Source organism: Leuciscus leuciscus, assembly GCF_965113295.1.
Source record: "Leuciscus leuciscus genome assembly, chromosome: 11".
NCBI lineage: Eukaryota > Metazoa > Chordata > Actinopteri > Cypriniformes > Leuciscidae > Leuciscus > Leuciscus leuciscus.
In genome coordinates this window covers 21,844,749-21,870,616 of record NC_138735.1, presented here as the reverse complement: position 1 = coordinate 21,870,616, position 25,868 = coordinate 21,844,749, and the positions used below count along the sequence as shown (strand labels likewise).

General features: G+C 37.6%; 3 protein-coding genes across 3 annotated transcripts in view; 1 reads left to right on the top strand and 2 right to left on the bottom strand.

The window, feature by feature from the left end:
• Positions 1-115: 115 nt before the first annotated feature.
• Positions 116-6,326, bottom strand: lipib (lipase, member Ib). The gene is made up of 10 exons (XM_082183927.1): positions 6,251-6,326; positions 3,957-4,333; positions 3,767-3,875; positions 3,554-3,655; positions 2,934-3,023; positions 2,545-2,712; positions 1,347-1,436; positions 1,157-1,265; positions 892-1,065; positions 116-384 (listed from the first exon to the last, which is right to left on the bottom strand). The coding sequence occupies exons 1-10, from the start codon at positions 6,300-6,302 to the stop codon at positions 309-311; spliced, it is 1,347 nt and encodes a 448-aa protein (XP_082040053.1). The 5' UTR covers positions 6,303-6,326; the 3' UTR covers positions 116-308.
• Positions 6,327-6,750: 424 nt separating this feature from the next.
• LOC309509283 (stomatin) lies at positions 6,751-11,591 on the bottom strand. The gene is made up of 7 exons (XM_082183930.1): positions 11,380-11,591; positions 11,169-11,275; positions 10,962-11,031; positions 10,779-10,861; positions 10,150-10,353; positions 9,165-9,299; positions 6,751-8,347 (listed from the first exon to the last, which is right to left on the bottom strand). The coding sequence occupies exons 1-7, from the start codon at positions 11,468-11,470 to the stop codon at positions 8,159-8,161; spliced, it is 879 nt and encodes a 292-aa protein (XP_082040056.1). The 5' UTR covers positions 11,471-11,591; the 3' UTR covers positions 6,751-8,158.
• Positions 11,592-12,386: 795 nt separating this feature from the next.
• Positions 12,387-25,868, top strand: part of abcc13 (ATP-binding cassette, sub-family C (CFTR/MRP), member 13) — a 51,434-nt gene continuing 37,952 nt past the window's right edge. Inside the window, exons 1-11 of the mRNA XM_082183924.1 lie at positions 12,387-12,716; positions 13,079-13,131; positions 13,201-13,330; positions 13,450-13,625; positions 14,006-14,183; positions 14,345-14,596; positions 14,743-14,808; positions 15,924-16,061; positions 16,536-16,682; positions 16,765-16,843; positions 16,952-17,000. Of these exons, the coding sequence (XP_082040050.1) occupies positions 13,211-13,330; positions 13,450-13,625; positions 14,006-14,183; positions 14,345-14,596; positions 14,743-14,808; positions 15,924-16,061; positions 16,536-16,682; positions 16,765-16,843; positions 16,952-17,000 (1,205 nt within the window). The 5' untranslated portion in view covers positions 12,387-12,716; positions 13,079-13,131; positions 13,201-13,210. The remainder of the gene's footprint in view (positions 12,717-13,078; positions 13,132-13,200; positions 13,331-13,449; positions 13,626-14,005; positions 14,184-14,344; positions 14,597-14,742; positions 14,809-15,923; positions 16,062-16,535; positions 16,683-16,764; positions 16,844-16,951; positions 17,001-25,868) is intronic.

Below are 25,868 nucleotides of genomic sequence, written 5' to 3'. Positions count from 1 at the left end.
GTTTTCAGTCCACATCATTTATTTTACAAAAGAATGCAAAAACTGTACATGTAAAACAGATTTACAATTAAATATTTGTTTACATTGGTATGGTTTAAAACAAAACTATACAGGAAGGGTCAGAATTTGATGTTGTAAAACTGCACTTTAATTCTACTGGAATATGTGTCTGGTATAACTTAATTGTATACTAGTCCACAAAAGAATCACAGTAGTAATCTCACAGAAAAGGCACTAAAAGTTGTTAAACTTTTTAGACCCTCTTGAAATGTCTATTAGTTCAGGCATTCCAATGTGATTTCTCAAGGTTAATGACAGGGCAACGCTTTGAAAGACACCTCCGCATTCTCCTCCACTATAATGTCATATCGACACATTAGTGCCCTGTTGGGGACAAGAGCAACATGATTAAATTACTGTTTTTGTTCAGAGTGCATCACAATCATATACTACCGTTCAAAAGAGTACTTCTGTTCTGCAAGGATGCATAAGTTGATCAAAAGTGACAGTAAAGACATTTCGAATGATAGAAAAGATTTCTGTTTCAAATTAATCCCGATCTTTTGAACTCTCTAATTATCAAGAAATCCCCCAAAAATATAGATATGTATCATGATTTACACAGAAGCAGCACAACTGATTTCAACACTGATAATAGTAAGAAATGAACACTGAAGACTGGAGTAATGATGCTAAAAATTCTGCTTTGCCACCACAGGGATAAATTGCAGTTTTAAATATATAAAAATAGTGAATAGTTCTTTTAAATTGTAATGATATTTCACAAAATCACAATTTTTACTGTATTTTAAATGCACCTATGCTGAGCATAAGAGACTTAAACTTTTGAGTGGCTGTGTTCAGAAAAGCAAATGTTGTGTGGTTATTCACCTGTTTGGATTTTCCAGTGGAGTTATCCGAATACGGAGCAGCCTTATCTTGTATCGAGGTCCAATCACATTCCCAGTGACAATCCGTAAAGATATTTTCTGAATTGGATATAGATCCTCATCAAATTGGGCCAGTAGTCGAGTGGATGTATACTGCTCAAACCTTAACAGCTTACTGAGCAAAACATACAGAATAAGCATTACAGAATGGCAAAGTTTGAAGGAGCTTTTTGTGTTAAATAAACTCATTACTTCAGTTTACATACTTATCCATCTTGGCCTCTATTACGTTTTTTCCGTTGTGCAGTCTAAGTATGACCACCCCCCACCGTAGAAACTGGTTCCAGGTTACTATGTCCACTCTGTAGCTTGTTTCTGAAATAAGAAATCAGAATATTGCACAAAATGCCTTTGAGCAAACTTCTGCAATGAGCCGTTTTAGTGCTGATAACTCACTGCTGTAGGGAAGCTCTGCCGTAGTTGAGAAATATGCTCTTGTTTGACCTAACCTCAAGAGAGTATCCTTCCACGGGTTCATGTCATAACCTGGGGAAAAAGGTTAGATAACAGTTAGTTATGGTCTTCAAATCTGATAGGCTGAGTGAGTTTCCAAGAGTGTTGATAGCATAGTGATTTAATAGTGCATTAGCACGTATTTGTGATTGTGTTTGATTTATAAGATGATGATGGCATGACTGCAGTCTATGATGAGGCCGAAACCAGTGCAAGTAGACTTTGACTAGTTAATTTTACTTACTATTTTATTTATCCGTTATATGAAGAGACCTTTTTGAAGGATATTGGTTTATGTATGGCTGTTTTAAGTACTTGAGCTTAACTTTTTAATGTTGTTTATATGTCTGTGTGGTGTTTTTTATATGCTTTAAGACATACTATGTGCAAATTCATAAGTCAACACCTTTGCTGAGTATTTTCTCCTTTAAACTGCAGTGAAAAACTTTCAAAAACGCGGTTTAAAATGCGTCACAAACTACCTTATCCGTAACTTATCACGACAAAGTGCCGGCGGGCTTTAGCATATCATCATTACTATGCTGCTAAGCAGGGGAGTCTCGAGAAGCCAGGTTATCCCAGTATATGTTTCTGTTGATATGAAAAATCGGGTACATTTAGCAATATAGCAGGTGAATTATGAATATGATGTATATTACGATGTTATTATGAAATATATGCCTTTCTCCACTGACGTTTTTAGACGGCATCTGTTTGACTCTGAGGTGGCGAACGGGAACATGAACTGTGTAACATTAGCAACACATCAGCTGTTTGATAACGTAGTCAAGCCAAAGGCTAATCTTATTAATTACTGTTAGTGTTATGTGTCCAACGTTTTAGAGAGCGATACATAAAACGCATTACCATTCTGATACATCGACTTGTAGATGACCCTGTATAAGTAAGTGGAGGCGGGGCTTATTTGCATATTCATTAATTCGCGTCTAAATGAAGTTGGGAAATGTTTTTGTTGGCAGAACAAAAAAAAAAGTAACTGGAAATATTGTGTCTAAAATATAAGTTACTCTGTATATTAATTTATTGAACTATTGTATAAAAGCAAAATCACACTTGAAATCTTTACTCAGTATTCATATTTGCATTTAATATGGTTTATTACTAAATATACTGTATTTACCCAGAACAGGACAGGTCGCAGGCTTAAAGGTCTCACACTGCAAGCACTGGCCACTGAGGAAGTCGCTGTACGAGGAACACGGGTATGCTGTAAGGTTACAGGTGTGATTCAGAGCACACAGGTACAGGAAAACAGACCTCTGGTGATCACACACAAAATAAGATTTCCCTGTGGAGAACAGAAGGAGTGAGATTAGATCTTAGCCCTGTTAGCAAAACCTTATAATGAACTCAATCCAATTGGGAGGATTGCATCATTTGATTATGACAGAATCTTAATTGCACAGCCAACATTTAGCATTTTGGGTTTATTTGAAGAGCATTCATTAATCATTAATTTTTTGGATCTCAACCCTGACTTCTCCCAAAAGTTAATCTTAACATACTGACCTGAAAAGATGGTCTTGGGACATCCAGGCTGATCTAATCCTCCATTGGCATAGAAATCAATATGGCCATGGGTTCCTCTAAGGCCAAAGGCTGCCACAGGAAACAGTGTTTGAGTGAGGGATTGTTAGGCTATGTTTGGAATAGCATATTATGTAGTTCTATTTTAGTATTTTTAATCTAGAACATACTGTGCACAATGTGGAGATTTTCTGTATGCATGGAGTAACTGTTTGACCTTAAACATTTGCAAAAACGTGAAGTTTACAACAAATATTCAATGCAATGCATTGATCTGACCTTCCATTTCTAATGTGGCAAATGACCCCAGATAAAAAAAAAAAAAGGTTTTCTTGTCTAATTTAATTGGACTCTTTTTTTTTTTTTTTTTATGACTGTATCACACTCACTTAGTTAAATGCAACATAGTTAAAATTATGTGACAACAAAATAGAATACAACTTTTTTGGAAAAAAAATATACAAAAAAACAATCAAACATTGTAGCATACATTAAACTGCAAAGTATTAGTTTTCCATTCTGAACATATAATAGATAATATAAACAAATAATATATATTTTTTATTCTTTGGTATCATTAGCCACAAATGTATTATACTTACAATTCATATCTGTGTGCAGCACATCTACAAACTGGGCATCAGTTGGATCAAGGCGGTCCTCAGGGGGAACACCGGCAAACATTGGCCCTGCTGGGTCTAGACCTAGAGTTGACCAGGTGAAGCATTTAGCAAACGAAATTTATTAGACAAGATTAACTTACTGAAGATGTTACAACCGGTTTTGTTTCATTGGCTCATATTCCTGAGTCTCACCTGTGATTCTGCCCACTCGTCCTCCCAGCATCGCACCAATGAACCCGGCAATATGTGCTCCCAGGCTGACGCCAATCAGGTGGATGGAGTCAAGAGATGCTCCCTCTTTCTGAATGGAAAACAATATTTTCGCCACATTCAATCATTTGGCAGACATTACTGACCAAAAATTTCAGAGCACTGACCCTACCTCCATGCTTTCTATCAAGCCTGTGATGTTCACAGCTGTACCCCGTGTGTTGGCTACAGCTGTGAAGTAGTTGAGGTTGGCCGCCCCTCTGTTCCAGTCCACTACCAGGATGTTCATGTCCTTCTGTGCCGCTAATAAGTGTACAATGTGGTTGATCCAGATGGGTGGTGCCCCTGTGGGTCGGTACCCGTGTATGACAAAGATAGTGGGTCTGGTTACATTAAACAGGGGTTCTTGAGTGAAGTTGTGGTGGGGAAGCTCCTGACCGCACTCGAGGTTTGCGCGAGTGTAGAGCAGCAGCCGCACATCCAGATATGTCCCTATGAAAGACTCATGGAAATCCAGATCGGTGAAGTTGTCACACTCACTGTCCTCACCTAACAACAAGAGACACTGGCTAACTGGTCTGTGTTTTGCTTGTGTGAAAGAAATAAAGATGTTAATTATTGAACCAATTAATTGATATGGTTTGTTATACCTTTTTGTTTCCAGCTAATTTTGTAAGTTGACATTTCAACAATTGTTGAAATGGAAATTGTCAGTAATTAAAATGAAGCTGAAATAAAATAAAATATAAATATTACATTTAAAACGTAACTTAAACGAATGTTGCTTTGGCAGCTGAAATAAAAATTACTAAAAGCTATAAAGGAATATCAAGAAAAAAGTGCATTGGAAAATTACTGAAAATTAAACTAAACTGAAAATTTTAATATAAAAATAAAAGTTAAAAATAATAAATGTTATAATAGTATAGTAATAATAATACTAAAAGAATACTAAAGAATTATTGTAACACATTTCGAGAAGCTTGTTAGGTTTCAAATTATACAACAATAGATTTTCTTTTAAATAAAGACAAAGTATTTGGATACTTCCTAATTCACACTAGACAGCAATTCAGTTAGCTAAGACAACTTTTAAGGGGTATTTGTTGCCTGTTTAGAAATTACAGAAAATAATTTAGCATCTTATTCACAAATATGTTAAATAATGTCTTTTAAATTAGGCTACATATCACACAAAATTACCAAAGCCAAAATTTTCAAATGTAACATTTTCCTTTCTTTGTGTTCATTTAGCCTTCGGTTAGCAAGCAAAAAGCTTAGCATAGTGCTAGTTGGCTCTTTTGATTGGCTATAGAAAATATATATCCATAACACACTGTTTTTGATCAGACATTGAGGAGGTTTTTAGGATGTAAAAGTCCAAAATGGTCCAGATAAATTAAATACATTCTGAGAGTAATGTTGCATCCTTTGTTTGAATATGCCATTTGTTTCAATATTCTGTTAATACATCCATGATTCCTTTTGTTTCATCATAAAATCTTAGTTGATCATTTAAACATATTCCCAGTTCCAGCTCCTCTGAAAACTGAATAATAATTCATTTTGTTCTGTACATTTAGAATATTCACAAAAGTCAGTCATCGCTGTTCTTTCCCGAAATTGACACAGACTGATCCTCAAGTGAAGTAAGCCTGGATTTTAGCGACCCACTTGCTGTTCAATCTTGCTGTGCGCCCGTCCTCTCCACTAAACATCAAAGTTTCATGCTTCCATTTTTTTTCGTCAATCTGCACTACATCCTTTTGGTCATCCTGTAGATCATATGATGTGTCACTGTCCACCACATATATAAGGCATGTAACCTCTCATGTTTTCCTTGTAGATTTCCGACCATAGAGGTCATCTGTGCTCTGTAATTAGCCTGCAAGTAAGTCACAATTGGATCATGCTTCTATAAAAAAGCAGATCATCCCACCTCTCCTTCCACATGTTTCTCTGCCCCCTCCCCTTTCCCCAATAGAAAGATCTGAGATTATTACAGGTGTCAGTCACATGAGCTGGATGGGGGTTTGTTGTATTTAACCCTCTTTACTCTGATCTGCTATTTCTGCGATCTAGAGTTAATGACTACATGTTACTGAGATAACATTGGTAAATATAGGCCACAAATGAATCCTCAAGTCCTTGGATTCGGCTGTTTTCTGGTCCTAGACACCAGAATTATTCTAAGGTAATCTCTTTCAGACCCCAGACAGACACAACATGAAGATTAAACCCCATGTTGAAGCTCATCACACAGTTGAATAAAAGAAGACTCACAAAATGTTAAATCAGAAAAACATAAAAATGAAAAACATCCCAGGTTCAATGTCTCAACAACATTTTTTTTGTAAAAAAATCTTTCTCAAAACTCATTTTCCAAGTTCCCAATCAAAGTCACCAGATCAAACGTTTAACCAAATTAAATTGGTGTAATCTATAGAGTCATGTCCTATCTCTTACCTTTACAAAGCATAAAGATGCTCATTAAAGTCAGGAAACTCCGCATTGACATCCTTAACACAAGATGTGAGAGAGGTAGACTCGAGGAACATCAAGAAGACTAAGAAACAACATTAGAGAATGTGTAGTAAAGAAAAGAGCCCATGGAGGAGGGGTTGTGGGTGGGGCGAAGGAGATTGGATGAAATCACACATGCTCGCCCTGTGGTTAGTGTCACAATGTGGTTAAGTCAGCAGGCCAGCTTAGACTTCCAGAAGTTTACAGAAAAGATACATTTAGTGATGACCAAACAACCTTACAGGGATAGTTCGCCCAAAAATAAAATTACTGTCATTTACTCACCCTCATGTTGTGACTTTCTTTCTTTCTTTCTTAGAATACTGAAGATATTTTGAACAATGCCTAAAGGTCCATTCACACCAAGAACGTTAACTATAAAGATAACTAAAGGAATATTGGCGCCAGCGGACGATATTGTTCTGTTTATTCTAAGCGCATGCTTGTCTGTCTCTTAAAGGCTCGAGCTCATTACAGCAAGATGGATTCTGATCAGCTCTCAATATTTATCATCACCCAGATAAAATCATTTTGAAAGTCATTCAAATGATATTGTTTCACTGTGCCGTTATCGTTATAGCTGTGGTGTGAACTGCTATTCTTTAATATTGAGAACAATTTATAGAACTACATATTTATATGTCAATACAATGAAAATCAATAGGGTCCAGTGTTGTTTGAACCTCCATGTTCTTCAAAATATCTTCTCTTGTGTTCTACAGAAGAAAGACATATAGGTTTGAAATGGCGAGTACATGAGGGCGAGTAAAAGATGTCAAAATTTTTATTTGTGGGTGAACTATCCTTTTAAATCTTTTTGACACCTCCAGTTATTTTTTTCTCTAAGGTCAGGTTTATATTGCCCTCCAGTTGTTTTGTTCCGCATCAAAGGTCACAATTAGAGGAGTGGTTCTCCTTCCAAACTCTAGTAAAAGGGCCACATCAGCACAGATATTCATAGTACATCAGACACAAGCTGTGGTTTACCAAAATATACCCTGTCAGCAGATACACACGTCATTTTCATATTGCACCCGTCTAGTTGAGCATCGGGGGCATATAGTTGTAATAGTCTCCAGAGAGAAGCAATGATCCAGGGTACATGTTCCTCTGCTTCCCTGCTGAGTGCCTTACAACCTTGTTTCCTCCAAAACGATGTCATGCATGAAATTAGAAATGAGAGCATCATGACAGTGTGTCTTTGGGGTTAAGGGTCAGAACAGAAGCTGTTTTTGTCTACGCGAGGTTGAAACAGATTAGATGGCAGATTACAGTAACTCTACTAAACTGTCCACCCATTCCTGCATCAGATGCAGTCAATCCTATTATGGTGCTCACTGATCAGGGCTCATTGTACCCATTTTTTTCTGCATCAGGCCGACAGATTAACTGTAAGTCTTCTCTCAGCGTTAAGAGTTTAAAGAGTCATACTGTCATGTATCTACAAACATGGTTCTTGCATGTTCACTGTTTATGCGTGTACTTCTGTCTTTAAGATGAACAGGCTATACAGGCATACCCAATGAGATTTACATCTTAAAAGATTACTTTAATATAAAATAATCCAAGAAGCTACGATCAGAGTATAATAGAAGAACTTAGTTATAATATTTGTTAGATTTAATAATGTAATACAAAAGAACATTTTGAACAATTACATTTTTATTAAACATGTTTTTCATTAGAGAGTATAGGACACATTAAATTTTTGATGCAAAGTTCAAATTATCAACAATATAAACAGAATATTTTTTGCTTGTAAAGCAATGAGTGCTTTAAGAGATGGCATATAGCTGTAATGTCTGTACAGAGATATTTGAACATATTTATTGATATAATCCTCATATGTGGTCATTTTCTCATGAAACTAGAGATGAGGTCGATAGGAAGAGGAAAGACAATAGTTGAGTTCCTTTCTGTGGCGATCTCAGTCAGTGTCTGCATATAGCGCAGCTGAAGTGCTGACGGAGACTCTGACATCACGTCCGCCGCCTCCTTCAGGGCACGCGAGGCTTTCATTTCTCCGTCTGCTGCGATCACCTGTTCAGTATACAACACACTTAAATTTGATCATTTTACAAAGGCAACACTTCAACACAATTCATTCTTCGTATGAGCACAATCCCAATTCACATTCTAGGCTCTGGCACACACCTTTAATTACTCGGAAATTTCCATTGAGCAAATCCAGTTTGTTTTTCCACTGCGCTTGTGCCATAGTGTGAGGACATAAAAGCTCAGGTTTCCAGTCAACAATATGACATTAGTATAGTGTTCACTGAAAGGCAAACACTTCTCTGAACTATGGATGGGTGATTAAATTAATGAAAAAAATGGCAGATAAATGAATAAACAATCTTTGAAAGTGTTCTTTCATTTAGGTCATTGATTTGCCTAGGCTATTTAAAATGCTGGATGAAAATACAGGTACGCACATGTTTCCTAACTTTTGGCACGTAATATTAAGTTAAAGTTAAATTCAATTATGTAGGTATTATACATAATTTGTATAAACATCTTGCAGATTCTGTGAGCGGTCATTCATCACAGATAGCAATAAAATCGGGCTAATGTCTTGACCTGTTAGTGCTTTGCTGGTCAGCTGGTTTTGTTTTGGAAATTGATTGGCATAAGGAGGTTACAGTTCATCTACACCCCTGACCGAGCGAGTGTGAGGGGCTGCAGGTGTTCATCCACACATCCAATCATAGAAAACCGTGTTTCCCCAGACAGACAGAACACAAAGCTGCAAAGCTGATAAGACTAAACTTGGCAGGCTCGGCAGAACAGACAGCATAGCATGTGTTTGTTTGTGTGTGTGAAGCATGTAACAGTCTTTTAGTGCTCAGACACCAACCTTGGCCCGGGCATCTCTGGTGGCTTCTGCTTCAGCTGCCATGGCTCTCTGCAAAGAGGTGGGCAGTTTGACGTCTTTAAGCTCGACCCGTTCCACTTTGATACCCCAGTTCTTGGATGCAGCATAAAGCACAGCCTGTCAGGCAAAAGATGATGAAAAGATGAACAATTTATATTTAAGGCATTTATATGCTCCTATCCAGAAGAAAATGTTGACTCTGGAGGAAATACCCTAAAGGTTCCAAAAAGGGGGATTTTCAGTTGCCCCAATGCCATAGAAGAACCATTTTGGCTCCCCAAAAAAACCGCTAAGTGAACAGTTCTTAAAAGAACTAAAGAACTTTTTCTTGTAAAAAAAGAATTGAGCTAACTTAAAAGATATGCCAGTGGAGAACTGGCCCCCGACTGAGCCTGGGTTCTCCCAAGGTTTTTTTTTCTCCATTAGGTCACCTGATGGAGTTTTAGGACACCATTAGGTCACTTGATGGAGTTTTTCGGTTCCTTGCCACTGTTGCCTTTGGCTTGCTCAGTTGGGGATATTTTGGGGATATTTAATTAAATTTTATCAATCAATAAATTCCTCTTGAAACAAACTTTGTTGTATTATTTTAATTGAATACTGTGAAGCTGCTTTGATACAATCTGTATTGTGAAAAGCGCTATACAAATAAACTTGGCTTGACTTGACTTGACTTAAAAGATCTGGAGCGAATTAGTTGAGTTAAATGAAAAAGTTGAGTGTAGTTGCCTTACTTTTTCAAGTTTGCTCAACTTTTTTTTACAGTGCATTTTTTCTTATAGTGTGAAGAACATTTTTATAATCTAAAGAACCCATACTTCCTTTATTAAGAATGGAAAGTTTCCATGGATGTTAAAGGTTTTTCATGGAACCATCAATGCCAATAAAGAACCTTTATTTTTAAGAGTGATCTAAAACAGAGCTACAACTTAAGATTCAGAGGTGTTTACAAGAAGGTTTATCTTACCTCCATCTGTTCTGACATCTCCTCACGGTCTTTTAAGATGTCTGCCAAGCTCTTAGTTCCCAGCATGTTTCGTAAAGTAGTCTGTGCAATCATCTGCGTGGCTCGATTAGCGTTCTCCACTTTGGTAATGGAGACAGTGGGGTTGAAGATACGATAGTAGACCACCGCATCCACCATGATAGTCACAGAATCTTTGGTCAGCACCTGAGGAGAAATGTCGAAAATGTAATGCATGTTACATATACTGATAAAAAAAAGAAAAAAAAGTTGCTGACTTTAAATTTTTACGTACAATCAACTTGGATGTTTAAGTAATTTCAACTTAAATTACATTAAACTGACTTTTAAAAAATGAGTTGAATCTTGTATAGGTGAAAATTGATAGCTGAAATAGTTGAAAATTGCTTAAATTATTTTGAAGAGTTAAAGCAGTGTAAAAACATATGTGGTCATAATTTATTGATAATATAATTTTTTTAGTGTAACAACACAATAAAACTCTTCAATAAAGATTATATTAAACGCATAACCTTGAATATTGAATAAAATGTTAGCTATTTAGATAATAGGTATTCATAGCAAAATAACTAACAAGATTTAGATGTTTTTGATTCAAATGAATCACTCACCTCTTGAGGAGGGATTTCAAAAGACACTGTCCTCAAGTCAACCTTCCGAAATGTATCCACACATGGAATAATCCAGAACAAACCTTCAAAAACAATCAAGATGAAGTACTGCTTGTTGCAATGGCACTAAACTATGTTTAACAAATTATTCATGATTTTAATAACGGTAGACTAATTACTAACCAGGTCCTTTAGCACCGCCAAGGAGTCGTCCCAAGCGAAAAATAACTGCTCTTTCATATTCCTGGACAATCTTTTAATAAGATGAAATGCAGATATAGCAATTGAATTGATTGTGTGATTAACTACAACATCTTAATGTTTATGTCAGATTTTATTCTTTTGATAACAGTATATGTGATTTTTAAGTAGGTTAAGTAATTATCTTACCTTCATACAAAACCACACAGAGACAGGAAAAGTAAGAAAGACAAGGAGGAAGGAAAAGAAAGAAAGGAGGTATCCGCATAACCCAGAGTTCCCGGATTGGTCACCGTCTGATTAAACCCAAGGTAAAAAGTTAGTCTCTCAATGACATTAAAATTATCTGATTAAATATATGATTAAAAAAGAAGAAGAAGAAGAAAAAAACTCAGCAAACCTGACTGGAAATTTGTATCACTCTCTTCATTTGCTAGAGGTTCAATTTTGTTACTGGACATCTCACTTGGAGAAGACAGCATTATAGACATGGTTAGCAGTTTTTGTTTTCTGTAGGACTGTTGAAATGTACTTTGAGTGAGATATTTAAGGTGAATTAAATACGCTCTCTTTTTCCATTACCGCCCATTTTCACACACAACACATGGAAATTTGCATGGCATATTGCTAAGCAACAAAACTGAGGTCATGTTAAACCTGAAAGTCAATTACTCGTTTGTCCATTCTTCCTTCCTTGAGGCCTTATCAAATATCATCATATATTTTCTTTTTGTTTACACATGCAATGAACAGATGTTTTGTTTTTCTTCTTGTTCAAATGCAGAGAGTATTTGAATAGAATGTAAGGCCTAAATTTAAGTAATATTTTATCTCTCTCTGTCTTTATTATAATATCTTAGCAAATACAATTCAATATGATTTTCTAATTCAATGTTCTTTTTTTACTTGTTTTCTAAATTCTTAATGTTTTCTTTTGGATATGAGTAAAGACCTGCTGTGACAACGACTGAAAAATAAATATCCTATTCTGTGCAAAATAATCCAAAACAATACGATTTTACAGATTGTAGTATTGTTTCAGGTGCTATTTAATATGCAAACATGCTATAAATGTTTCTCACTAAGTTATATTATTAAACTTTTTATCATAAATTAATTAAACTAAGATGTTCTCTTGTTATTATAATTGTACCGCAAAAAAAACAAAAACAAAAAACATCAAGTCATTTTTTACCTTAGAAAGTAAGGCCAAAAGTCAGAGACCACATGAAAAGCTGGAATTTAAAATTGTATTATACCTGGAGAAAATTTACCTGCTTTGCAAAAATTTTTACTCAAATTATTGCGCTGAAAATATTATGTGTTATGAAAACAAAGTATTTAATACTCAATTAAAAGCTTTTTCAGCTGTGTTCTCAAAAATTACAGCACAACAAAATGATTGACAACTGTGAAACATGCCACGCCCCCAGCTGAAATCGCCGCTGTGATTGGACAATGTGCGCACGCTGCACGCTCCACTGTTTATGCTCCAGACGCGGTTTAATTCAGCACAGAAAGCGAGCTTTAATGATCCCAAAACATGTCAGAGGACATTTAAAACGTGAATTTCGTCGGCAAGCGTTAATAACGTAAATTGTGGGCTACTTTATGTGTTTTCCTCTAAGCTGCTATTGTTCTTGCTGTATGAGACGCAGATGCAGTCTTGCAGGATGTAATTTACACGCTGCAAGACAATAAATTGTTTTCAGACGCCTCAAGCTTTAGTGAAATGAGGTAAGCACAACTTTAATTGATGCTTTTTTCACAGTACATTAACTTAATGTCTCTATTTTAATATCTCAAGAGGACGCAAGCAAAGTTCACATTATTGTAACGTGGACATTTCACAATTAATTAATTTGCCAAGAAAGACATGTATTGGTTTAAAAAATATATATAATAATTCAGTTGTACACATTATCTGATTTAAGTTTTTCTTTTTTCATATAAGAACTAACCAGTAGATCTATCTGTCCAGCCTTCTATATGTCCATTAGTCAGATACCCTTTGCAATTCATAAATGTATATTACCTTTCTCCATTGTCTAAGAGTATTGTTTTTGCTGACATCTGTGTTTTGATATTTCTACTCACAGTGAAAAGGGAGCCTTATCTGTATGAACCTGTTTAGGTTAAATAGGTAATCTAGGTAAGTCTTTAGCTGGGGAGGTATTCTATAATGTCAACCACAGCAACCTTTAACAGTTTTTGTTTTCAGGGTGGTTGTAATGGGTCACAGGGGACCACAGCATTTGTCTGACCTTTGCAAGCTGTATAATGAGGATTCTGTCCACACCCTATGCTCAGTGTTTGAGCGTGAGTGGGAAAAACAACAGAATTACAGTGAGGTAACTGTAAAAATACACAAGGGTTAGGGACAACCCTCCTGGTTGGACTTGTTTTTATTGTTTCATTTCATTGTGAAAAGTATGAGATGTAATGCTGATAATGTTAATATTTTATACAGAGGTCAGACCTAGAAGAAGATTCTGGAAGAGAGTTACTGCTGGTCTCCAGGAAAACCAATGCTGGTTTCTCTCTCCTTTATGCGATATGGATGACATTCCATCCAGCCTTAGTCAAAGTTGTGCTCCTGAGACTGTCAACTGATCTTTTTAGCATTTTAGGTCTTCTGACACTCAGGTATGACTAAGACTATTAATAAAAATGTGTTTGTGTTTGAGAGTGTGTGCATTTGTATTTTTGTATTATAAGTTTTTGGAAAGCTGTTTAAATATGCAAATAGAAATAATCAAATTAAATATTCACTCATTTGCATATATTTCCATATCAGAAATCTGAACAAAAGTCTTGTTACATTTTGTTGACATGTGAGGGGATTTTGGATATCCCTAGTTATCACTCCATAAATCAGAAAATACTGTCTGATTTATGTCTGAAAATACTGTCTGAAAATACAATGAAATTATATATATATTTAGATATATATTTTATATATATATATATATATATATATATATATATATATCAAATCTGTTTATGTACATGTCTTTTAACCTCAGATGGGTGATCCTGTTCTGTGAGAGGCAGGCTGTGTTTGACTGGGCAGGATACACACATTCTCTGGTGGTTTTGGGAGCAGTTTGCTGCTGCGCTGTTTCTCAGCATCACTTTGACAAACATAGTAGGATAATTACAGCCAATGCACAAGCGGTTCTGGCTTGTGCCCTCTACAGGAAGGTAAAGATCATTGACTGTCTCATTTGCACTATTAATGTGTTTTTTATGTCCTAACAAAAATACTGAAAGTAAGCAGTACATTTCTACTTTTTCATATGCTAAAAGGTTTCTCTTCTTCCTCCATGGTTTCTTCCATTTCCCCCTCCTCCTTTACATTGAAGACATTGTCTCTTTCCCATAGTTCTCAGCGACAATCCAACAACACTCAGTGGATGGATGTATTAGGCGAAGTTGAATGTGTAGCAGAGCTGGTGGTCACATTGACCTGTCTTTGGTCTTGCCCATTGAGAGTCACTCTCTATCTGGGTTTACTGTGGGGAGAATTGGGCCCTGGCGTGCTGGTGGGGGTGGTATTGCTACTAGTCCTCATCCCTGTCAACTCCGCAGTGGAGCACAAAGCCAAACAGCTTCGGGTTAGTAAGTGCAGGCTGCTCAAGCATTTGCTTGCATAAAGCGTGCATAAAATGAAGGTGAAGGATGTTCATTGCATCTCAGTACATTTCTGTCTTCTATGTTTTGTTGCTGATATGTTTCATTATCTTTGTTTGTTGTCCCTCAGAAAACTCAGCAGATCATCAGGGAAAGGAGTGAACAGCTCATCAAGGAAATGCTGCATAAATACCAGGTCTTTTCTGTTCCTGATCCTTACATGTGATCATGTCATATACAGTACTTCCTCTCTTGAATTTGTTTTAATCCCAATCGGGTGATTGGATTTCGGTATTAGGATACCTCAGTCATGTATCTGAGCATGATTTGGATTGGAGGAATATTTCTTGCCTTAAGTAGAAAAAATGGTCAGATTCAGTTTTTTCATAAATGACTTTTTTTTTTATATAGTCACATGAAATCAAAATTAACCATTCTTATTTTTTATGGAACATTGCAGTGTTTTTTTTATATAAATGATTTATCTGAAAATACAATTACAATTTCCCTTTCACGCCAGTTTTCAATAAACAATCAAATGTGTTTGACAGCAGATGTATGTCAGTAATGAAATTATTTTTGGGATTGCACTTGGTCAGTGCTTCAGTATAAAGTTTGTCCAGAAACACAGCATTTTAATGTGTACTTTATTCAGTGCCTGATTAGTAATGATAGAACATTACTTAACTAATGTCTTTAAAAATTAAAACTTTTATGCCTTTTTTATGTCATCACGTTATATTACAGAAGCTAAAAAGTGTCAAATAACACTTTCTTTGTATTTTCAGTTAGCAAGCTGACAGCTGAGCCTACTATAGTTTTGCCTAGTGCTAGCTGGTTAATACAAGCTCTTTTGATTTAGTTAGAACAAGATATCACATAAATGCAAAGTTTTTGATTAGGCACTGAGGAAAAGTTGTCTGGCATGTCACCACCTCTTTCTGTATTTCACTAGTTTTGTAACTTCTCAGTTTTAAGTCGCAATGAAACAGAATTAGTGACGGATCTTTTTCTTCCTTATTTTGATGTACATAAGAGTGAAACTGATTATCAAAAAATAAAAAAATGTAGGGGACTTGGTTCAACTCAACTGTTGTTGATTAGATGGAGGCAAACCTGAATGCGAGCTTGCAGTTGATTGTAAGGATTTAGGTGGTGCATGGCGTTTCGCCAGATTCTTTCTTAAGAATTATAAGGTTTAAAAAGGGGGAAAAAAGAAACGTATGCATGGATGAATTGGTCAAAATAATGTGCATTCAGAAAATAGGGTGAATTTTAATTTCATGCCAACTTTAATCTGCCTTTGTGTAGGCGCTGAAGCTTCTTGCATGGGAGTCTTGGTTCCATCAGAGAGTTACAGAGTCACGGGCCAGGGAGCTGGAGGTGCTAAGAATTCTGGGATATTTGACAGCCTTCTCTATGCTCGACTCTATCTGTATGCCTTTCCTGGTGAGTGCTTGATATTCTGGACATGAATTCCCAGGCTGTTTTTTTGCTAGACTGACCAACATGTTTATTTTCTGGTTTTGCTATTTGTCTTGCTGACTAATCTAGTCAATAAGCCTTTCTGGTTTGTGTAGATATTCAACATCCTACCTAAAAATCTGGTTTTCACTTTTGCTACTGCTAAACTACCCTCTCTGTGACTTTGACTTTGTCTCTCTTCTCTAGATGCCCAGGGGCTTACTAAGTTAACAAATCCACAGAGCTCTGAGATTAAAACTCAAAGCATCTATTAAAACTCTGTCATAGATTACAACCTGAGGTCAGAACATTGAGGTCTGCTCCATGCCCTTTTTCATCAGTGAAAACCTCTGACATTGTCCAGAGTCCTGCTCAGTGTTTTGTAAAGACTAGATTAACTGTTTGTTCTAGATATCTCCTTTGACCCATATTTCCCACACTCTTTGTCTTTCCATGTAGGTTGGTTTCTCTAGTCTTGGTGTGTTTGTCCTGGTGGATGATGGGAATGTTCTCACACCGTCTCAGATCTTTACATGCCTCTGTTTCTTCAGATTGCTCCGCCCACCTCTGCTGGAGCTCCCTGGGCTCTTGTGTGTTCTCAAGCAGGTAGCATGCATGTGACAACATCAAAACCTTTCATCAAATTTTAAGAATCTTTAGATTTAATATTTTTGTTCTAATGAATAAGGCACAGCAGTCTCTTTGCCATCTGGAGAAAATATTTCTCACAGAGGACCTGGGCAACTCTCAGTCAGTTACTACAAAAGGTAAAGTCACAATATATTAAAAGTCGCAGATGCACAAAGAAATTTGCTTTATTATTATAAGTGGAAATGTTTGGCATTGTTGTTAAAACTAAAATGTCACCCTCTCAGGTGCTACAGAAGACATTCCACCTGACAGCCCTCAACAGCCATGTGATGCGTAAGTTGGTAGTTTTTTTATTTGTATTTTATAATGTAAAATTATTCTATTGAACGTCCTCGTTTAAAAATAAGTTTACATTAAAACAGTAATATTATTAAATATTATTACAATTTGAAATAACTATTTTCAATGTTAATGTATTTTAATTTAATGTAATTTATTCCTTATTCCTGAATTTCCAGCATCATTACTTCAGTCTTCATTGTCACATGATCCTTCAGAAATTATTCTAATAGGCTGATTTAGTGCTCAAGAAACATTTCTTAATATTATCAATGTTGAAAACCGTTATTCTGCTTAATGTCTTTGTGGAAACCATAATAAAAAAAAATTCAGGATTCTTTGATGAATAAAAGCATTTTATTTGAAATCGAAGCCTTTTATAACATTATAAATGTCATTTTTGATCAATTTAATGCATCTTTACAGAATGAAAGTATTCATTTCTTAATATAAATTAATTACAAAATAATAGTACTGACCCCAAATTTTCTATGTACTATGTATAGAGGATTTTTTATATTATGTCTGCAGCATGTTTGTGTGCATGTTATCTTATCCTTTGCCATTTGATTTGGCAGAGTCCAGAATCTGAGTCCACGGTGCTTAAAGCACAGTGTGTGACCTGACCCGTAGGCTCTCATTGTCCAGTACTGATCCTGCATTAATATATTAAAATTGCTTTAATCCAAGACAAACATCCGTGCATTTAAGAGCATTAGCAGTGCTTCTGATTTTAATATCTTTCTGATCCCCTGGAGAGAATTTATCATGCTTTTCTTACACTGTGTTCTCTGCACTAGGTTAGCCTTGTGTGGTTTAGTCCTGAGGGTTAATGCAGGTTAATGTAGAAGAGTTGATTTGATTTGGTTTAGTATGGTTAACTCTAATACAGGTACTCCATATGTGTGGAGTTAATAGTGATGTCCAGTTAAACCCAGTTTGTCCTCGTAATCAAGGGTTAGTTGGGTGTTTGAGTGTGTGTATGAGAGTGAGGTCCAGTTAAACCCAGAATGTCCCCGTAATCAAGGGTTAGTTAGGTGTTTGTGTGTGTGTGTGTGTGTGTGTGTGTGTGTGTGTGTGTGTGTGTGTGTGTGTGTGTGTGTGTGTGTGTGTGTGTGTGTGTGTGTGTGTGTGTGTGTGTGTGTGTGTGTGTGTGTGTGTGTGTGTGTGTGTGTGTGTGTGAGAGAGAGAGAGTGAGGTCCAGTTAAACCCAGAATGTCCTCGTAATCAAGGGTTAGTTAGGTGTTTGTGTGTGTTTGAGTGTGTGTGTGTGTGTATGTGAGAGTGAGGTCCAGTCAAACCCAGAATGTCCTCGTAATCAAGGGTTAGTTAGGTGTTTGTGTGTGTTTGAGAGTGTGTGTGTGTGTGTGTGTGTGAGAGTGAGGTCCAGTTAAACCCAAAATGTCCTGGTAACCAAGGGTTAGTTAAGTATTTGTGTGTTTGAGAGTGAGGTCCAGTTAAACACAGAATGTCCTCGTAATCAAGGGTTAGTTTGGTGTATGTGAGAGTGAGGTCCAGTCAAACCCAGAATGTCCTCCTAATCAAGGGTTAGTTAGGTGTTTGTGTTTGTGTGTGTGTGTGTGTGTGTGTGTGTGTGTGTGTGTGTGTGTGTGTGTGTGTGTGTGTGTGTGTGTGTGTGTGTGTGTGTGTGTGTGTGTGTGTGTGTGTGTGTGTGTGTGTGTGTGTGTGTGTGTGTGTGTGTGTGTGTGTGTGTGTGTGTGTGTGTGTGTGTGTGTGTGAGAGAGAGAGAGAGAGAGTGAGGTCCAGTTAAACCCAGAATGTCCTCGTAATCAAGGGTTAGTTAGGTGTTTGTGTGTGTTTGAGTGTGTGTGTGTGTATGGCTACCTCTAGCTGCTCGCATCAAGTTCAAGGCACTGACGCTTGCTTACAGAACTATCACAGGCTCAGCTCCCTCCTACTTTCACTCACTCCTACGAGTCTACATCCCTACCAGACACCTACGATCGGTCAACGAGCGACGTCTCGTGGTTCCATCACAGAAAGCCACAAAATCACTTTCCAGAACATTCTCATTTACAGTTCCATGCTGGTGGAACGCTCTCCCCACCCTCATCCGGAATGCAGAATCCCTGACAACATTCAAAAAACAGCTGAAAACCAATCTCTTCCGTGAGCACTTAACCTTATAAAAAAAAAATAAAAAAAAAATAAAAAAAAAATCCTTTCCCTTTGAAACATCACTTATCAGGCTTATGCTACTCTGAATAATACCAGAACTTCGTATTTTGAGCACTTCCTGCGTTGTTGTTGCTTTTGCCTCTTTATGATGACTCGCTGAACTTAGTCCTAATTTGTAAGTCGCTTTGGATAAGGGCGTCTGCTAAATGACTAAATGTAAATGTAAATGTAATGTGAGAGTGAGGTCCAGTCAAACCCAGAATGTCCTCGTAATCAAGGGTTAGTTAGGTGTTTGTGTGTGTTTGAGAGTGTGTGTGTGAGAGTGAGGTCCAGTTAAACCCAGAATGTCCTGGTAATCAAGGGTTAGTTAGGTGTGTGTGTGTGTGTGTGTGTGTGTGTGTGTGTGTGTGTGTGTGTGTGTGTGTGTGTGTGTGTGTGTGTGTGTGTGTGTGTGTGTGTGTGTGTGTGTGTGTGTGTGAGAGAGAGAGAGAGAGAGAGTGAGGTCCAGTTAAACCCAGAATGTCCTCGTAATCAAGGGTTAGTTAGGTGTTTGAGTGTGTGTGTGTGTATGTGAGAGTGAGGTCCAGTCAAACCCAGAATGTCCTCGTAATCAAGGGTTAGTTAGGTGTTTGAGAGTGTGTGTGTGTGAGAGTGAGGTCCAGTTAAACCCAGAATGTCCTGGTAATCAAGGGTTAGTTAGGTGTGTGTGTGTGTGTGTGTGTGTGAGAGAGCGTGAGGTCCAGTTAAACCCAAAGTGTCCTCCTAATCAAGGGTTAGTTAGGTGTTTGAGTGAGTGTGTGAGAGTGAAGTCCAGTTAAACCCAGAATGTCCTTGTTCAAGGGTTAGTTAGGGTATTGTGTGTGTGTGTATGATTCATATGGTTAATGATGTCCAGTTAAAGGGGGGAGTGACTGCATTTGTCAGTGATGGTTAAATAGTAAAGTCTCCTTTTGGTTTTTGAATTTCTTCATTTTTAAAGCTAAAATATTTCCATATTTCACTTCCCCTCTCCTCTCTTTGCTCTTCACTCACTTCACAACTGCTAAATCTCACATTACAAACCCAGGTTTGTTTTCTGAAATCTCTCTTAAATTTAAGCCAGGTCGAACAATTGCTGATAATTTCTTGTTTTGTTTTGTTTTTCTATATGCTGGCATTGAAACAAACTTAAGTGATGTGGTACTCTCATGAGTAAAGTTAAACTATGATGCTCATGTTTAATGATGTGTGTGCTAGTAGGTGATGTCCAGATAAACAAGGGTAGTCCTCATAATTAAGGAATAGGTGTGTGTGTGTAAGTGAGTGATGTCCAGATAAACCAGGGTAGTCCTCATAAATCATAATTAAATCAGGAAACGCCCACTCCTGCCCTGTCCAGTGCTTTAGTTTGTCAGGTCTTCATTATTCCAGACTGTTTCATTAGAATTGAATTCTGAGTAGTCATATTTTTACGCCCAGTGGCGTAGCGTCTGAATTAATCCCTCGTTTACGCCCAGTGGCGTAAACGAGGGAATACATTTTTTATTTGTGGCCACAATAAATATATTTTTGTATGCATGTCATGTGTAGTAATTTCTTATTTCTCCGTAATGTCTAATTTCTCCATCATTTCTTGTGTGCGTTTATTATTTTTTGCACTCCGCGGCTGCCGTAGAACTACGCCGTCATTTTTTACATGACGCATCGCCGCGCCAAATAAAAAAAAAGGGTGCTTTTCGACGAGTTTTTACTCCACCACAACAAAAGCTGGTATTCAGCTACCAAGATCTTGGCTGTGTTACTCGCCTAAGCTTGACGCTGCATATTGTGAACCATGCTGGTTATTTGCAGACCGCAGTCACAAAAGCTACAACATGGCATGGACACAAGGAATAAGAACATGGCAGACCCTGTCAAATAATATTTCCAAGCATGAAGGCGCAGAGTGCCATGTAGCAGCTTGCAGTGTTTATGATCAGTGGCGTCTGCATGGAACTATCGACGAGGCATCAGAACAGCAAATCCGTCAACAAGTTAATTTTTGGAGGCAGGTTCTAGACCGGATCATTAATGTCACTTTAACTCTGGCATCAAACAACCTTGCATTTCGGGGACACTTCGAAGACACTAAAAGTGTCAACAAAGGTAATTTTCTCTCCATCATCGACCTACTGGCCAAATATGATCCATATTTGAAGGAGCTGCTCAGTTGCCCTGCTGGTTCCGTTAAGTATCTCAGCCCAGAAATCCTAAATGAACTGATTAGTATACTCTCGGAGTCTGTCCAGAAAGAAATTATCAGTGAAATTAAAGCTGCGCCGTTTTTTCTCAGTGATCATGGATACGACTCAAGATGTATCTAAAGTGGATCAGATGAGTCAAATCTTTCGGTATGTAACCATAGAGAGAGATAGCCAAGGTGCTGCAATGGCTGTGAAAATCAACAAGTCTTTTCTGGGATTCCAGCAAATGCCTGACTCGTCCGCTGGCACAGTAGCCAATGAAATTTTACGTTCGGTTGAGGAAAAAGGTCTTGATATTTCAAAATACCGTGGCCAAGTATTTGATGGGGCTGCGAACATGAGTGGCATATACACGGGAGTTCAGGCAAGGATACAGGAGAGACAACCAAATGCCACATATGTACACTGTGCTGCCCATAACTTAAATCTGGTCCTCACTGATTCAGTTAAGTCAATAACAGAGCTGACAAAGTTTTACAACACCATGGAAAAATTATACGTGTTTTTTGCACACAGTATAAAGAGGTGGAATGTATTGGTTGAGATTACTGAAAAACCCACTCCGGGTGCAGGTGTCACGCTGAAAAACTGCACTACTAGGTGGGCATCGCGCAATGATGCCGTGTCTGCAATCAGATACAGATATGTTGATGTGTTGAAGGCCCTGGCCAAAATTTCACTTACCAGTAAAAAGACAGATGAGTGCAACGAGTCTATGGCTTTGATAAAGCTGATGGAAAGATTTGACTTTGTTTTTATTATAGTTCTTCAAAGTGAAGTCTTGGAACAGATCAATGTCATTTCAAAAATGCTATAGGCAAATTATGCTGATCTTCTTAAAGCTACAGAATTACTTGACACTGCCATCGTGGAGTTGACAGGGTTCAGGGAAAATTTTGAGGAGGCAAAAGCAACCGCACAATTCATGCTGAGAAGTGGGGATTGAAACAAACCTTTGAAAATGAAAGAATTAGAAGGGCAAAGCGCCATTTCGATGAATTCTGTCAGGATGAGCGTTTGGCTGATGCTGAAAGTTACTTCAAGGTAAATGTTTTTAACGCTTGCCTAGACATTATAATTTCCCAGCTGAGTCTGTGATTTTCAGCTTTGCGATCCGTTGCCGATTTGTTTAGAGTGGTCCAGCCACGTATACTTGCAACTGAGGAGAAGAACGCGATATACGAAGGGGCACAGAGGTTAGTGGAGAGATACAACCAAGACTTGTCTCCAGCCCTTCCACAACAATTGATTGCATTCCGTGCAGCCTTTAAAAGACAAATCTCTGGGATGACAACAGTTCAAGATCTGGCCAGTTTTTGATTGTTGAGAACAACCCTATCACATCTAGCTTCAGTGACGTGCACCATTTTAGTTCTCTTTTTTACCATCCCTGTTACTGTTGCTTCAGCGGAGCGCATTTTCAAAACTGAAGCTAATAAAAAATTATTTGCGGAGCACCATGTCGCAAAACAGACTATCGGGACTGGCAATTCTTTCCATTAAGAATGCACGAAGCTGTGAATTAAACACCAGTGACATCGTGGATGAATTTGCCGAAAGAAAGGCCCGGAGAATGCAACTAAAATAAGTGAGTAGTTTTATGTTTTTACATTTTGGGCCGCCGTGCCAAGATCAGTAGTTTATTATTGACATTGGCTGGTTGTTTTATACTTGTTTTTGTTCTGTTCTGGTTGTGAAAAGTTGTTGGGTAGAGTGTTTTTTTTTATGGTATTGTTTGGTATGGTATTTTCTTGATACACTACAGTGAACGTCTATAAATGTCTCTTCGATGTACTTGGGGGGCGGAGTTAAGGGGGCCCGTAAAAATGTTTTTTGCATATGGGCCCGAGATTGACTTGTTACACCACTGCCCATGCCATAAGGAGCAGTTTAATATTTCTTATTAATCTCTATGACAAAGGGAAAGGTGGGTCCCCATAAATCAGGTTGGAACTTTTTAGGGAAAAAAGTCCTTATAAACCGTGTGTGTGTCCCCTCGTCCTCTCTTTTAGTTTTAAAGATATATAGTTTTGGAATGTTTCATTACCCCCCCCCAAAAAAAGAGACGGTAAATATTATAAACATAAATTATGTTTTTGCTTTCAAAAATATATACACAACTGAAAATATTAGCCTTTCTTTCCTTTTGTACTATAGGCTACAAAATTCAAAAGAAAAAAAAAAAATCAGCGTGAGCACTTCGAATGAGAAGGTAATTTCTTAAAGTGCCCCTATTATGCTATTTTAAAGTTTCCTAATGTTGTTGTGGAGTCTCCTACAACATGTTTACATGCATCAAAGGTAGAAAAAACTGTTTTCATAATATACATTTGCACATCATCACATTTTCAATGACTCTCAAACGACTCGTCAAATGAATCAATCTCTCTAAATCCCACCTTTCCGCAATATACTCTGCTCTGATTGGCCAGACAGTTCAGTCTGTTGTGATTGGCCTACCGTGTACAGCGTGTCAAAAACAAAACCGCCCATTGCCATAACAACGTCAGCTCTGCTTGTCCTAAGGCTTCCTACCAGGGGGGCAGGGTTTTATATTATTTTGAAGTAGCCCTGGGCGCCGCCATTGGCTAGCGGACCCCCACCTGCTGTTAGCATCCCATTGACTCCCATTCATTTTGGCGTCACTTTGACAGTGAATAACTTTACAACTGAGGCGTTTAAAGACTCCATTTGTCAATTATTTATTTCTAAAGAAACACGAAAATGTATAAAAGGCTCCATTACCTTGTAGCTTACATTATGGCCCCGTAGAAGCAATTTTTGTAAAAATAGGCTAACGATTGCGTCATAACCACGCGACTCTCTGTTGCACAGTAGAGAATTACCGTATGGACAGGAGTAGAAGCTCGCGTGCAATCGGGGGGACGTGGAGGCAAAGTGACAAAATAATTAATCAGAATACATAGCAAAAGTTGCTCCTGCTGCTAGCTCATGGACACCTCCTACTCACACTCTCCGTCTCTGCAAGTTTCGGAAGGGAATGATTCAGATTTCTCTTGGCACAGCTACTAGGAGACAGACGGGTTGCTCACGTCACATCTACGTCGTCAAGCTCAGTTTGAGTCTGCGCAGTACGCTCGACCCCCAGGAAGTAAGAGTTTCTAATTGACTTCACTTTGTCTCCGTTGAATCCAATGGGGTCGCTGTGTCCATTTCTTTTACTGTCTATGCTTCCTACACTGTAAACTATATCAAAGCGAGCGCAAGTCCGGTGATGAAACATTCAAACAACTGTTATTCAACCCAAACCTCCATTGCAAGGACGACTCCAGCAGGACTCAGCTACACTACTCAGTTTGAGGTACATTATATGAGATGATGCAACTGTATGTCCTCACCATCACCATCAGCATTAACAAGTGCATGTCCATCAACAAACCGATTATTTTACTTGTACTAATTTATTTACCGAATATTTTTCTAATATATTGCGGTGAACATGTGGAAACTCAACAGTGCATGTATACAATATACATTAGCCAAGCTCTAGAGTGAATGATCTGATGTAACATAAACGTTGGTAAAACAAATATTTCCTCAGTGAGAACGACAGACAATCTGCATTAATAGACACAGTTATAGGTAATCGTGGCCCCCAACTGATTAGCAGAAGTATTTCAATAAGACAGTAATTAATTGTTGTCATAACTTATTGTCTTATAGCAGGAGACCTAAGTTACACAATATAAAACTCAAAACTAAGTATTTTGAACACCATGTTTCAAGAGCAAACGGTTTGCGAATCCTGCATTGAACTCCGAGATTTGAGAAGCAGTCTTCAGTAAAATAAAGGGAACACAGCAAAAGTTTAGGATTATACTGCTGTGGCATTGTGGTAAAGATGAATTTTAACCACTGATTCTTCGCATGCTTGTCCTTCGGCAGTGAAAAAAAAAAAAAAAAATTGGCTTTACCTTCACATTGTAGAGCACAGCATCTTCTCGACATGATGCTATCCAGACCAGTATCCACAGGAATCAGCTGCCGGTTTGAGGTTCAAGTTTTCCCCGGTGTCTGCACGCGCATTAAGTGGGCGGGCAATATGATGTCACAACGAAACGGCCTATGACTCGTTTGAAAAACAATTCATTTCATTGACTCAGAGTCCACTCTTAGTTGGGTTTTTTTTTGTTTTATTTTTTTTACTGAACAGAGGTCCAAAATGGAAACATTAGCACGGTATACCAAAATTCATAAAAGTGAAGCAACTCTAGTTACAGTTTAGTATTCCTGATACATAGGATAGAGGAGTTCCAGGCAGATCACAGTGGTAACATCATATGAATAAATTAAGAGTTACAAATAAGTATAAGACCCAGTATATATTTATCACATTCCAAAGTAATCTAATACAGGCTTCCATATTTTGTCGACTCTTACGTTTAAAAGACAATAACTTTATATACGGTGCACTTTCAGATTTAAAACTTTGCTGGATGTTTTCATTAACTTAGAGCTATGTTACACACTACATGAAAGG